This window comes from Gymnoscopelus braueri (assembly GCF_963280865.1).
Source record: "Gymnoscopelus braueri genome assembly, chromosome: 20".
NCBI lineage: Eukaryota > Metazoa > Chordata > Actinopteri > Myctophiformes > Myctophidae > Gymnoscopelus > Gymnoscopelus braueri.
The window spans coordinates 24,936,062-24,950,856 of NC_137622.1; the positions used below are offsets into that span (position 1 = coordinate 24,936,062).

Genomic DNA, 14,795 nt, shown 5'->3' on the forward strand with positions numbered 1-14,795 from the left:
AAGTGGCAAAGGGCACCATTCCCTTAAAGCGGCACTATGTCACTTTTTCCCATTAATAAAAATATAAATTTGTCCAGTCTGTATATGGCAGCAAGTTAATACAATTGGGGTGGTTGTATTTTGTCTCCCTGCTCTTCTATTGAGACATTTAAATTGTGTCAAAGGTCATGTCTCACCTAGACACAGGATCTGACACGTATATTGACCTAATGGCCAAGGTACAATTTATCCCCTGAGCAAGCAGGCCGGTCAATAGCTCAATGGTAAAAAGTTCAGTATGTGGTTCAGATTGATTGATTGATTGATGTACTTTATTTAGTAAGACATGAGAACATCAGTACATGGAAGTACAAATTCACAATCCAGGGTAGAAGAGGAAAGTTAATTTAAATTTAAAACTGGGATTTTGAAGTAATCCCTAATCCAAGTGAAAAATAGCCCTGCAAAATAGAATATTGAGATACTTTTTGTTTTGAAAATATATGACTGAATTGGCTGTTGTTGTTGTTTTCCAAGAGGTCCAGATAGACCAAAATATTACACTTAATTTAAGATGAAATATTAACTTTAAGGTTATCTGCTATTCAACTTAAACGTTATAACCCACATGGACAAGAAGCATTCCCAGGGCAGCTTGAAATGTAGGCCTATATATCTTTTGATTTGTTTCATTGATCAGGCCATTTAAGGCTCTTTTCAGATCTTTTCACCAGGCCATTGCGTAAACTATTAGTCTGATGTGCTGATAATATTATATATAATATATAATTTATAGGTCAGTTGGGCCAAAACAAACATGCATGTGGCGAGTGCGTCATTGCTGGCAAGTTTTGTAGTACGAGTAGAGGGGCGTTGTATAACGGTCAGTGTTGCCATGTCGGCTTATTATAAGCGAGTTTGGGCTTCTTTTTCTGTAAAGTTGCTTGTAAATATTAGTTGTGGCTTACGATTTTTTGGGCTTGTTTCTAACGTCTACTTGCTTATTTTAGGCTTGCGTTTTTGTAATAATTGTTTTAACCAGTGGTCCTCAAATATTTTCATGAAAAATGTTTTGTGCCAGGGAGCATTTGTGTTAGAATGTTCCAAAAAATATTCCAAATATTCCACATTTTATTTCAAGAGTTTTTCAAAATAGCAGATCTACAAGCTCACAACGCGTCGCATCGCTACGCGTTGTGAGCTTGTAGATCGGCAATTTTCAAATAGCCGATGCATGTAGGTTTAATAAAGCGCTCATGCAGGCCGTACGTTGCTTCTTTTTGGCTTGTTTTCCTAGACCTGGTTGCTTATTTCTCTCATACAACCTGGCAACACTGATCCATGCCTGCCTTGTGCTGTAAATAGTCCTAACCCCGCCCGGGTGCCGTACGTTGGCCTGGAAATAACAACAAGGGATCAATTTGATAATGCGAATCATCATTTTTTCAACAACAACCTAGCTGTATTCAGAGTTTATAGTTTCTTGTTTAATGCTATTGAACTTCAGTCAGACATAACAACATGGCCATGGAGCTCGATCGCCGACTGTTGCTGGCCCACTGCGCGGCCCACACCCTGTCCGTCCTGGCGGGGCTGCTGGTGGTCGTCCCGCTGGCTCTCAACGGATCCGCGTTCAAAGGGCGCTGCGCGCTCTTCTCCACGGGCTACTGGAGGACCGAGAACCGCACCGAGCTGCCGGGCCAGCCGGGGGACATCTCCTCTCATCTGGTGGTCCAGCAGTGGGGTCCGCCGGCAGCCTGCCAGTTCGCTACGTTCGTCGGGATCTTCACGGTGCTGTACGGAGCCGCGCAAGGCTGGAGGAGTCTCTTCTATCTCCACGGACGACATGACGAGTAAACACAGTTACAACTTTACATTTGACATCACATCAGACACACCATGTGTTTTAGTGCAGTGGTTCTAAACCAACCACAATCAATCTTCTTTAGGCTGTGAGTGACCCCCCAAAATAATGGGGACCCTCACCCTGACAAGCACTTGGAATGTGGGAGTTGAGGCATTCAATTTAGTTTGACTCGGTTCCACAGATAAATATTGTGATTATAGCAGATCTACAAGCTTGTAGATCTGCTATAATCACATTTTTTGCCCGTTTCTTATATTATTTGACAATGTGGCCAATGTGTGACTGTGACCAGTTTTTATAAATAAGTAGGCTATAGTTTGTTGATTACTTTTGATGCAGTAATGGTCTATTATTTTTTTAGGCATTAAAAAGGTCTTAAAAGTCATTACATTGTCACTTCACTGTCATCTGTCATCCCCCCCCAAAAAAAACAAAAACATGTGGGGATACCCCTGGGGGTCACGACCCACAGGTTGAGAACCACTGTTTTAGTGTACTAAGAGAAGTAGAAGGGCTTGGTGCTCAACAAAAACTTGAATCAGAAAGAATAATACCTGTAGAGACTATACCCAAATAAAACGCTGTGACTGCGTTTTGACTTGAAAACGCCCCTGCAAAAATAAGAAATATGTGCAGACCAGTCGAGCGCTCCAGTGTTTTATTTGGGTAGTCTCTCTTGAAGTGCCCACCCAGGTATTATTATTCTTTCTGATTCAGTGTTTTAGTTTGTAGGCCTATATTTCGCAAATGTTCAACACACAGGAGGTTTTAGTAATACATACATACATCAATAAATGAAAGTTGCCTATAATGTCCAATTAAAAAACATGCTTAAAGATGTAGCCTGAGACAACACGATCAAAACTGTTGGCTACTAAACCAGTCATAATCTATCCACATGAGCACTGTTGTTTAGATTTTAGCCAGCCATAATCTGAGAGTCCTCTATTAAAAACATTGACATCGGTCTCTAGTTTCCTCCAGTGGGGTGAGAGTTCCAGAATTTAGCCACCTTTACAGAAAAGACAGACAGACCAAATGAGGTCACATTGAACATTGTTGGGACTACTAGCCTAGGTCAATGACCATGTTGAAATCATCATAGTTAGTCTCCGTGAGTGTTATGGTCATAATGAAGAGGTTATCATCTAAACATAATTGAATCATCTCATCAGGTAAACATGGGACATTTAGCATCATATCAGATTGAGTATGGGCAATAATCACAGTAGGTGAAGTGCTTGTTAGCACTGGATACATAGGAGTGAAAATATTCAAAGGGATAGGGGCTTTCTGTAGTAATGTAGTTTATACATCTTATTGTCAGATATACTATATTGGGAGGTCTGTGTGATGCTGATATGGGCCCCAGGGCCAATGTGCTGTCTAAGTGTATAATGATGTGCTCTTATCCAATATCTAATTTCCATGTATGTGTCTATCATGTGTGTGTGTTTGTTTATTAGCACCCTGTTCTCCTCCTTCCTGACGGTGTTACTGAGTCTGTGCGTGCTCTTCTTGTCTGGAGGAGCCAGCATGACATTGTCCCTGGGCTTGGCCTCCTGGTGTGACACAGTCACCGATGACAACACGCGTCCTTACAGGTACGTCTGGTGCTGTGTAGGGGGTTCTTGTCTCGATTCGATGTAGTCTTTGGCACAGTATTGCTGCTCAACGAATCAAGCTTGTACCATTGGCTACACCAGTGTTTTATGGGCTGCAAATAAGCATCTGCTGAGGTTAGCATTACCGTGGCTTGCCTGTCTCTCTCTAAAAGTCAAACTTTTAATTTAATCTAACAAATTGAGAACATTTAATCATGCAGTAATGACAGTGCTATTCTCCTTGTCACTTGTCACAATAACTATAATTGTGTGTGCTGTGTGTACAGTGCACCTCGCCGTGTTTATAGTAGCGTATAATAATATAGCATATTATAGGCTCTCATATATATTTTTTTAAAGCCTGGGTATAGAGGCTACTCATTTCACAAGCATCTATCGGAATGATAGATGCTTGTGACCAGGATGCAGGGTCTGTTAACCCTGATTTATACTTAGTTGCACGCCAGGTCGCTCACCGAAAATAGCAAATCTACAAGCTCAGAATGTGTCGCATTGCGACACATTATGAGATCGTAGATCTGCTATTTTGAGTGTGTGACACTAAAGCAGAACTAAGCATAAATCGGGCTTTAGTTCATCTTTGTGCTCTATTTGTAGTCTATTTCATCCAGTTATGTTTTTTGTTTGTGTGCAGTTGTGCAGAGTCCCAGTCTGTCCCCCTTTACCTGGACGTGGACACGTCCTTCTTCTACACAGAGCTAAATCTGGCACAGGTAGGGGTGATTATTTGAAAGTCTGTCTATGCATATTACTGTATCTCTCCAGTCAATTTTCTGATTCTGATATATAACTTAGCTCATCCAGGTTGCTGGAATCATGAAATATCAATATGACTGCTCTCATTTTTTGCACTGTATGTATGCACATAGAGGCTATGTCATAGCCTATAACACAGTATGTTTTCTAAGGGTAATTGATTAGTGTTCATGTCTGACTCTGACTGTGTTTATGTGCATGCATTTGATCTGGTCCGCCTGTCTGTCCCTCTGTCCTCAGGCATCTCTGTGGTTCGTCACAGCTCTGTGGCTGACCCAATCAATCATAGCCTTCCTGCGTCTCTACCACTCCCACAGCCAACACATGAGTGGGCCGTGCATGCCCAGAGAGAAGGAACTGCTCTTAGGACACACTCCCTCCGATGGCTCCCCATCCCCTCCTCTCCCCTCCTCAACAGCAACCATTTTTGTCTAAATGTTGGCTTTTCCACAAAATAATAAGCTAGACCCAACAGTCCTAGGCCTAAGTACATCTACTCCAAAATCTGGTTTATGTACGATTGCTTCATCTTATCTGGAATGATGGAACCAATTGGATTGCCCCTAAAAATTCAAACTCTACCCATTGTTTACTACAGGTACATTAAAGTTAAAGATGAATATAAATGAAAGCATTTAACTGATAGGGAATCAAGTCGGCCTGCATTCTGAGCTTGAAAGCCCAATTATCTTATTATGTAATAATCACCATTATAGATGACCCTATGTAATAAGCATAGAGCTTGTAAATTAGAATATGGACACATAAACTATGGACCAGGCCGTGATGTCTTATATAATAATTACAGTCATCTAAAATTATTACCATATTATTATGACACAAATTATCAATGGGGCCAAAACTCCCCAAATGTGCATGGTACTGCACTACTGCTACCCTGGTTTTGCTTCAGTCTAAATCCTCTGGTACCCATACCTGGAGTCTTCTACAGGTAAAAAGTAATGTAACAGAACATCAAAAATAACAAAACAAAATCTAGAAAAGATTAAACAAATGTGATCTAGTCACTACAGTGTTATTTCCATAAGCCAAAGCGTATCGTAGTCATTTGATCGTTACAGTGACATTTTGATGTCTGTGCATCATACTCACGAAATTGATTGCACCACATGACAACAGTAACCTCCAGTTGCTGCACAGACGGTGACATCATTGTCAGTGTCAGCGTTATTTAATATGCATGAGTTGTTATGCTAGGTAGTTGTGGTGTTTTGCAAGTTTGTACACTGCAAGCCTGTCAGGGAGAATACACGTACAGTATTGTTTACTCTTCCACTATATTGAGATACTGCACTGAGGCGATGCGGAGAGACTATATGTGGCTGAGAGCCATTGTATTGTTGAAACAGGCTCACTGTGTGAGCATGATGTGAATGATCTATTCTCTACTGTGTAATGGAAATCACTGTCCCCTCTTCACTCTTATGAACATTTATGAATGATGCCATATGTGTGGATGCAACCTGAAGGCGCTATATGAAGCAGTCAGTCCTGCACTTCAACCACAATGACTGCTTGATCCAGTTCTCTAGGAGTTATCCCACACTGTTTGTGGGTAATTTTGGTGACAGAATGAATGAAAAAAGCTTTCATTGTGAGAAGGATTACTGCTGAGCCGAAAAATAGGTTTTGGTGAAATCGAAAGCGGGGAGAGCCTAATTTAGATTTTCTACCCTGAGCAGCTGTAATGACACACAGATGGCGGAGCAAAAAGTTCAAAAAGAAGTGAACCAAGATGAGACAGTATTATATTTGTTTGAATTGAACACGTTAACTGTTTTGTAATATGTATGACATTGTTGTTGCTTTTTTGTTACCACTTATGCCTGTTTTGTGAATATTTATATCCCAGTTTTTTTGTTTTGTTTTTGCATTTGCTCGTTTGTCCAATAAAAACATTTGTGAATTCAAAATGAATGAATGAAAATGTTAACATCTATTAACAACATATGCTTATGTTGTGTTTGGATTAGTTTGCTTTATATTATTATTATTGGATCAATTGTTCTGTTTAAACTCAGGAATTTTTTGAATCAAACTTCATATTAAGGCTAGTATTTCTCAACAGAATATGTGTCTGTAAAGAACTCTTCATTCAAATTGCAGAATAGCAGATCAGCATTAAAATATTAAGCTGAAATTATAATAACCCAACACCAGTCATTAAATTCCATTAAGTGTGGGATTGCTGTGGGATCGAGTACAAACTGGTGTTGACGGTTACTGTACTAGTGGAAAGAAATATATTAAATTGGTTGATAACAATTTAGTTTTCCCTTTCATGTAAAAGTTTGAAACGGTGTAAAGTAACTAAGTTCATTTACTCAAGTACTGTATCTATTGAGGTATTTTGACTTTAGTGGAATATTTCCAATTTTCAGTACTTTTACTTCTACTCCACTACATCTCAGAGGCAAATATTATACTTATACTCCACTACAATTATTTGAAAACTTTAGTTACTAGTTACTTTGTAGATTATTATTACAAAACATACATTACCCACTTCAGCCCTATATACATTTCGGCCATTTGAAAATAGACGATCTACAAGCTCACAATGTATCGCAATGCTACGCATTGTGAGCTTATAGATCTGCTATTTGCAAAGGATTTTTTATACATTTGAAAACTTGTGAAATGGGACAATCTGCACAATGAGAACTTTCTACTTTTGATAACAATACATACTTTTGTACATTTTGAATTCCTTACTTGTGACAGAGCATTTCTACATTGCAGTATTGATACTTTTTACCTAAGTAAAAAAAATGTAGTACTTTTTCCACCACTTACGAAAATAATTAAATACTTTTTTCAAAATGCTCGCCCGCCAGTCCGAAATGCCGATATGTACCAGTAGATGGCAGACACGTGCATGTAGGCGTCAAATCTGCTCAAAAACAATCGCAAGATGAAGAAGAAGAAAGAGAGCGAACCAATCACAGGACAAGGCACCATATTGAATTGTGTTTGTTTTGGTGTTGTTGTGGTGTTTATTTGGCCCGTGTCTTTCTTAGTTCTTACCGTGTTTTGGACCGTCTTGCGTCTCTTTACCGTCGTCTACTCTAGACCGGTACGAGTTATTGCCATTAGGAACAAAGATAGAGACGAAAAGGAAATGAAGTTGCCGGAAATAAAGAAGCTTAAAGTACCCGAACTGCGCGTCAAACTTAAAGAATTCGGACTGGACACCAAGGGACTCAAAGCTGAACTCGTGGGCCGCCTGTGGTCCGCGCTAGAGGCCGGATTGCACACACAATCAAGAGAAAGTGACCTCGACAGCGAAACTGTTGTTGTTGTTGACAGCAGTGCGGAAGATGGAAACACACAAAACAACTGCCCACCAACAGCAGCAACGACGGCGATGCCGATGGACGTCGCCACGTCGCCCGATCACCAGGAGAAACCCCATGATGTCCGTGTTATTGTCACGTCGAACGCTACTTCTGACCCAGAACAAGACGTTGTTGTACCGCCATGCAAACGTCTGTTAAATCTGTGGGAGCCAAGAGCATTCACAGACACTGCCACTCAGACCGAACCCGATACGGACGGGTCAAGGCAACTGCTTGGTGAATCTACAATGGTTTGTGTGTCAAAACCAGAGTCCCAGACACTAGTTGGCAAAGAAACGGAGCTGCCCGCCAAGTGTCCGACGGTCTCGATCCAACAAGAAGACAGTGCCAGGATCCATAAGCTCGGGATGATTCAAGAACACACGGATCACCGCCAGACAACTCCAGAATCCCTTGTTGTTGTGTCTAGCTCCGTAAGAGCTGATTCAAACCCACTGTACCAGCCGGGGGAAGGAAGGATAAATCATCACGACACAGAAGAGGGAGGCAGACCGCTCTTTGTGGAGGAGATCGGCAAAGGCAGGGCTTTCTATGAGTTCAAAGAGGAGATACGGTATAAAAGGTACGACGACAAAGGGGCTATTAGTATTGACAGGATTTGCATGTGTGCTGGAAATCCTTGAATATGTATGAATTTGGATTTTGAATCTCAAAGAGTGTGCTGGCTGGAATACTAAAGTGTTTAAAATGCATGTCACTTATTAAGTAGGTAATGTAGTCACTCTGACAAGTTCTCACCAAACTTTGGCATTTTATAGCATAGCAACTATATCTGAAGACTGGTGTGGTTTATGTAGGACAGTGGTTCTCAAAGTGGTGTCCGGGGATCCCTCGCTGCCCTAGGGGTTCCAGCGAGTCCCCACTCCCTGGAACATTTGGCTGCTCCCCACTCCCTAGCAAAATTTGGCTGTTCAAAAATAGCAGATATACAAGCTCACAGCGCGCCACTTGGTGCCGTGCTGCAAGCTTGTACATCTGCTATTTTTGAATGTTTAATTTTTTGTTTTAAAACACAAATCTTCTCTTCTGGGGGTCCCTGGCACAATACATGTTCAGATGGGGGTCCTTGACATGAAAAAGTTTGAGAACCACAGGAATAGGACTTGGCTGAACCTCACTGGACAAACTATTACTGGAGAGATCTTTTCTACTAGGATGTGCTAACTTCACCCTTATGCACCACCTGTCTCTTTCTCCACTGCACCCAGGGCCAAATCACCACAGCCTCCGCCAGAGAGAGAAGATGTGGACGAGGAAGAGAAAGTCAAACTGGATCGATGTGAGTCTTTCAAAATGACTAAATATCTTAATGTAGAAGGGACACCAAACAAGTATAATCTCAAGGTGTTATTTCAATTTGTTCCATTAATTTAGTCCCATAAATGCAATTCTAGAGTAAATATACTGTAGGTCTCAAAATAATACGAATGGAACAAAGGCCTGTTACTCAACGTTGAATTAATTTCAGAGCTGTGCCGCATGTGCGGAAAATTGTTCTTCACTTCAGTATCTGCATATTCACAAATTGCATATTCTGCACAAACGATGTGACTATAGAACTGTGTCCACTCAGTATCATTCCAGCCCAACATTATGCAGTAATTACATCCTCGGTTGAAGGTGTTTAGAATGGAATGAAAATGTAATTGATTCCACATTATCGGTCTGCATGGCCATTTTTGGCATGGTATCCATCGCATTTGTTGCTCTACCCACAGATACTTGTGACCTTCACTTTGAAGTGGGTCCTGATGGTGCCTGTGGTCAGCCACGGTTATGGGATCGGTTCCCCCTTCTGTGGTCAGGCTGCAGGCTGAGCCATGGAGCTTGGCGAGGCCAGGTGGGATTTGAGGTGAGGCTGGACAGGAAGCTCCTGGTTGAAGGTCCAGAGGAGCAGGAGTCCTGCCGAGACCCACAGCCCTTCGGCCTGAGAGTGGGCTGGTCAGTGGCTGAAAGCCCTCTACTGCTGGGTTAGTACCAGGAACTAGTAGGAAGACGAGCATTCATTTCAGAAATATTCTTATTTAATTTATTTCCATTAAACCTTTCAACATGCCAAAATAGTTATGGGTCAATCCTATTTTTTCTTTAACCCAATGTTTCTCCCTCTGGCCTTTCAACTCTCAGGAGAAGAGGACTTGTCTTATGCTTATGATAGCCAGGGCAAGAAAGTCTCTGATGGAAAGGAGGAGGTGTTTGGGGAACCCTTCTTGGAAGGTGATGTCATTGGATGTTACGCTGTGAGTAAACCCTGTCTGTCCTGTTTCACCTACGTCTATTTGTTCTGTGGACTTGTCATGATATTACAAAACGATATGGTAAATCTATGTATTATGTAGATTAAATATAGTTTTGTCTGTTATTAGTGTGTGTGTGTACATGACATCTGATGTGCATGTTGTTTTATTTTATGCATGCCTGTAGTCTTTCTCCAAAAAGAGTGGCGTTAAACTGTCCTACCATAAGAACGGACGTGCCATGGGGGTTGCATTTCAACTGGAATCCACAGTGCTCCTGGATCGGGCCCTGTTCCCACATGTCCTCTGTAAGGGCTACTCCGTCAGCTTTCAGCTGGATTCCGCAATGCCTCCCTGGTACCCCGGCCCTCCAGGCTACACCTCACTTGCATCCCTGGCCACAGAAGACAGACTCTGTTCCCCGCGGCCTCCTTCCTCCATAAGACAGTGTGAGGTGAGATTTGGCTGTGGTATTTTAATGGCAAATGTGTTGCCTTCCATTGAGGCTCTATCTATATCCTGTTAGTGGCTTTTGCAACGGCAAACATATCCTCCCAGAGAACATAGATCAAGTCAAGTCTCCTGTTATTTTCAGATCTCTCATCGTTTCTTAACATCTCCTTGTTCTCCGTCTATTCTCTGTCCCTCTCCAGGTGGTAATGTTGGTGGGTCTCCCTGGTTCTGGGAAGACTCACTGGGCCAAAGATTACATTAAGCAGCAGCCAGGGAAACACTTCAAACTATTGGGCACCGAGGCGGTAGTCGCCTGTATGATTGTGAGTCTTACTTGTGACGTAGGCATGCTGCAGTTTAAGCTAATACATACTTGTTGCATTTTTGACCATTTTGTTATATAAATCAATTGTGATTGATCATCTGTATGTTTGTGTACAGAGTGGAGGCAACAGGGAGAGCCAGCTACAGCAGGCCTCTCAGTGTGTGACTGAGTTGATCAAGATGGCTGCTCACACTCCAGGAAACTATATCCTTGACCAGGTAATTAAAGTATCTAACACACAGACTAAACTTAAAAAAAAAAAAAAATGCAAGTTGCAAAACCAAATAATCATCAGGCATTGCCATTATTATGTAATGTGCCTGCCAACAGATAAATACATTTCATGAGTTTTGGTTTAGTTGTATGACATTGTATCAAAATGTTACAAACATTTAAGTCCACTTCAAAACATCCTATATGCCAGTTGAGTTGCTGAAAATAAAAATATTAGATTTGTTTTCTTTTTATGATTTTTTTTTTACTGAAGAGCTGTAAAACACTTGCATGTGAACTTAAAAAACAACAACAACTATACACTCTGTCCTCAGCCCAACGTGCTAGTCTCTGCACGGCGCCACAAGTTGCAGCTGTTCAGTGGCTTCAGGCGGAGGGTGGTGGTGGTGTTCCCCACAGCAGACGAGTGGAAGCGACGGTTGGAACAGCACCAGAGACAGGAAGGGCAGGAGGAGATCCCAGAGACTGCCCTTCTCAAACTCCAAGGTCTGACACATTGTGATAGTATTTGATATTGATACAATCCTGGCCTGAGAACTATTACGGATCAGGGTTCCCCGTGAAACAGTTCAATGTAACCGTTGCTAAATCATGTCCATGGTTCATGAACAAACTCCATGCTCTTTGCTAGACGACAGTATAACAAAGTATTATCTAGTGTCCATGCACAAATCTATGAGCAACATCAGACAGAGTATAGTAATATGTTGAAAGATCCTGCTACTATTCCCTAATATAATGATGTGTCATTGTCTCTCCAGCAAGTTGCAGTCTGCCAGAGCAGCAGGGGGAGCTGTTGGAGGAGTTGCAGTATGTTGAACTGCCCTATGAACAAGCACAGGCCCTCCTTCAGAAATATAAAGAGGAGGCACGCAGCATGCTGCCCCCCATTGCCAGGCGAGAGAAGAAGAAACCCCGCCACCGGCAGAACAGGCCAATCCCATATTGCCCTCCGCCGACTCATAAGGGCCAATGGAATGGGATGCAAGGTCAGTATACATCCACACGGCATAGTGTCATCAGTGGGTTGTACCTAGGGGGGCGGAGATGCACTCGGGGGGGAAAACACAGATTTCCCCCAGCTGGTATAGACGGAGGGATGTGGGGTTTTCAAACTCATATGCTGTAAAAGTATACTGATCTAAAAGCAGGCGTCATGGCTTGCCAGATCACAGGCACAGAACCTTGTTGCCACTCGACAAGGAATGCTACATTAGCAAATTAAACAAGAGTCCGATTGGAATGTTGTCCTGACTGAACAGAGGATCCAACACAACACAATGGCCCGAGGTTTCCATCGGATTTAATCACCTGGTAAGAGACACTATTACATTTTCTATAGATATGATCAATTAAACTTCATAATATCAAAAAGCAAAAGCCATTCATTCATCAATGATGTTTATAGAACACGTTTTAGTGAATTCCAAGTGCAGGAGACATCGACAGTTTGGAGACGCAACATGCAGCGATTTACACACAAAACAAGCCAAACCCTAGACTATCCTCGTTTAAAAACCTACAGAAAACGCAATTGTTAATCTGGCAATGAACACGGAGCTAAAGCAGTGTGTAAATCCTGCATGATATTAAATGACGCACTTCGCCAAATGGTAATGGCGACGGTACGTGCCGTTCACAAAACAGTCTCTAAACTGTACTTCAAATTAACTATAAACATTATTGATGACTTAATGGCTGTTGGGTTTTGATATTATGGTAAGTTTAATTGATCATATCTTGTAATAGTGTCTCTACCAGGCGATTAAACACGGTGCATATGTAAACATGTTTTGTAACAAGGAGCGAGACAAGAGGTAACCAGAAGACTCGCACCAAAACACGCTCGCCCCCATTTTTCTCACCGACCAGCGGTTCTTGTATTCTTGTATTTGTTTTACGGTTTGAAATAAGTTCAGGGTTAGGCATAGTTTTACTGAGGTTCAGTTTAGGAATAAGGTTATGTTTAGCAGTTTAGGCATAGTTTTACTGAGTTTAGGAATACCAGGTGAATACCGGCGGGTTTGCCCCGGGGCGACTGTGTTTTGGGGCGAGTGTTTTGATACTCAGACGGAGCTGGAACGAGGGAAACAGATCTCCGGTCTCAGTGGTGCTTGTGCTGAAACTTGACTAATGCAATAAGATATAAGGATAATCTGATAAACCACATGAACCCCAGTTTACGTATTCTGGGGGGAACATAAACCAAACATTGCCAATCTAGCTCACAGTTACAACGCGTCGCGTTCCGACGCGCTGTGAGCTGATAGATTGTCAATGTTTGGTCTTTTTAGTCACATATATCTTAATAATAAGTCAACTTTTCCGAGGGCGAGTGGACGATTGTGTTCCAGCTGTCCTTCTGATGGATTTTTCTTGGCTGACAATGTCTCTATCGTCCATAAAATAGCTCTGAAAGTGATCAAACGATCGTGTATGATGTAACTCTATGAGGCAGATCGTTCTGTTTTCCCCTGGGACAAAATCGAATGGGCGTTCCTGGGCGTTCCCGTCTATCTCTGTGTGTATCTATACAGGATGATGAGTATGTAAATACAAGATATTGCCAATCCCACACCTCGCCACTAGTATAGAAATGGCACACATTTCCGGTTTCCTAATTGGGTGCGTTCACTCCAAGTAAACATCCGATCTTGTGAATGTCCGTGAATCAGTGTTGCTCATTGCTCATTTCCTCCTGATCGGTCTGAAAAAGACCCTTGATAATGTCTGTCAGAATGTTTGGAACACATGATGTGGCTTACATTTACTTCAATGACATTGGGGCAAAGGAATCTGTCATCTGTGCTCATTGTCACTTCTCCATTGGAATTAAGAGACTCACATCCTACTTCTGATCTCCTGACCTAGACTAGAGATACAGGAAATCATTCAAAGTTTGAGAGTCATGGTTTCTCCCATAATCTTTGGCATTCAGGGACAGCCTGGCATGGCATATTTGTCTAGTTTCCAGGCTAATTCAAGGAAGGTTGAGCACCTTTTGTTTTTGCCTTGCAAGCCCTTATTTGAAGTGATATGTTCTATGCTCTGACTTTCGCTCTGACTTTTGTAGGGTGGGATGCCACAAGGTTGAACCAGCAATCGTGGGGACTGCAGCCAAGATATGTGAGTGTAGCGCATTTTTTGTGTGGCTGTGCTTAAAGGTAGGGTAAGTGATATTTTTTGGTTAAAACAAAAAGTATTTTGTTAAAAGGTTAAAATACTATATTCTGATAGTAATCATTGCTATAGAGTGTTTTTTCAGTAACAGATGTCTCCCTGTCTCTCCAGCTCTTTAATAAACAGAAAATACATTTTTCGGTAGGTGTCAAAATCTCAGCCAATCAGGAGAAAGTACCCATTTTTAAGCTTATTTTGTAGAGTGTTCCAGTTCCAATTTTGCATGCTCATTTCTTAGTGGCATCACTTCCAATTTCACTTGTTTAATCTGTATCCTGATTGAGTTCTCTGTCCTGGTTGGATAAAATGGGAAATGAAACTGAAACGAAAATGCATTTTCTGTTTAATAAAGAGGTGGAGAGACAAGGAGACTCTTAATACTGAACAAACACTCTATAGCAATGAGTACTATCAGAATATAGAGCTATTTAACAATTATTTTAACCAACGCAAATCACTTACCCTACCTTTAATATATAGCAGCATGGCCATGGCTACAGATTAACATGATTCATGTTAAGGATTAAACAGCATCTCATCCTCATGTTTCACAACATTTACATTTCAGAGTAACTTGGGTTATCAAGACCGGGGCTGCTACTACAACATTGCTACCAACTACAACAGCAGTGGTGGAAACTTTGGCTACAACACTTACCAGGGTTACTGGTGAACATGTAAAAGATGCAACTGAAGAGATGAGCTCTCATTTTTTAAATTGATTTCTATCATCTTTAACAAATTAGAGATTTTTTAGCA

General features: G+C 41.6%; 2 protein-coding genes across 2 annotated transcripts; both read left to right on the plus strand.

The window, feature by feature from the left end:
• The first annotated feature begins 1,319 nt into the window (after positions 1-1,319).
• LOC308076129 (transmembrane protein 179) lies at positions 1,320-6,155 on the plus strand. The gene is made up of 4 exons (XM_080416250.1): positions 1,320-1,832; positions 3,313-3,450; positions 4,106-4,184; positions 4,468-6,155. Exons 1-4 carry the CDS (start codon positions 1,501-1,503, stop codon positions 4,660-4,662), a joined length of 744 nt encoding a protein of 247 aa, XP_080272376.1. The 5' UTR covers positions 1,320-1,500; the 3' UTR covers positions 4,663-6,155.
• A 1,093-nt stretch (positions 6,156-7,248) lies between these two features.
• LOC308076579 (heterogeneous nuclear ribonucleoprotein U-like protein 2) lies at positions 7,249-14,741 on the plus strand. Its single transcript, XM_080416970.1, has 11 exons — positions 7,249-8,169; positions 8,816-8,886; positions 9,326-9,577; positions 9,735-9,847; positions 10,032-10,298; positions 10,498-10,620; positions 10,739-10,840; positions 11,171-11,342; positions 11,618-11,845; positions 13,930-13,982; positions 14,605-14,741. Exons 1-11 carry the CDS (start codon positions 7,370-7,372, stop codon positions 14,707-14,709), a joined length of 2,286 nt encoding a protein of 761 aa, XP_080273096.1. The 5' UTR covers positions 7,249-7,369; the 3' UTR covers positions 14,710-14,741.
• The last annotated feature ends 54 nt before the right edge of the window (positions 14,742-14,795 follow it).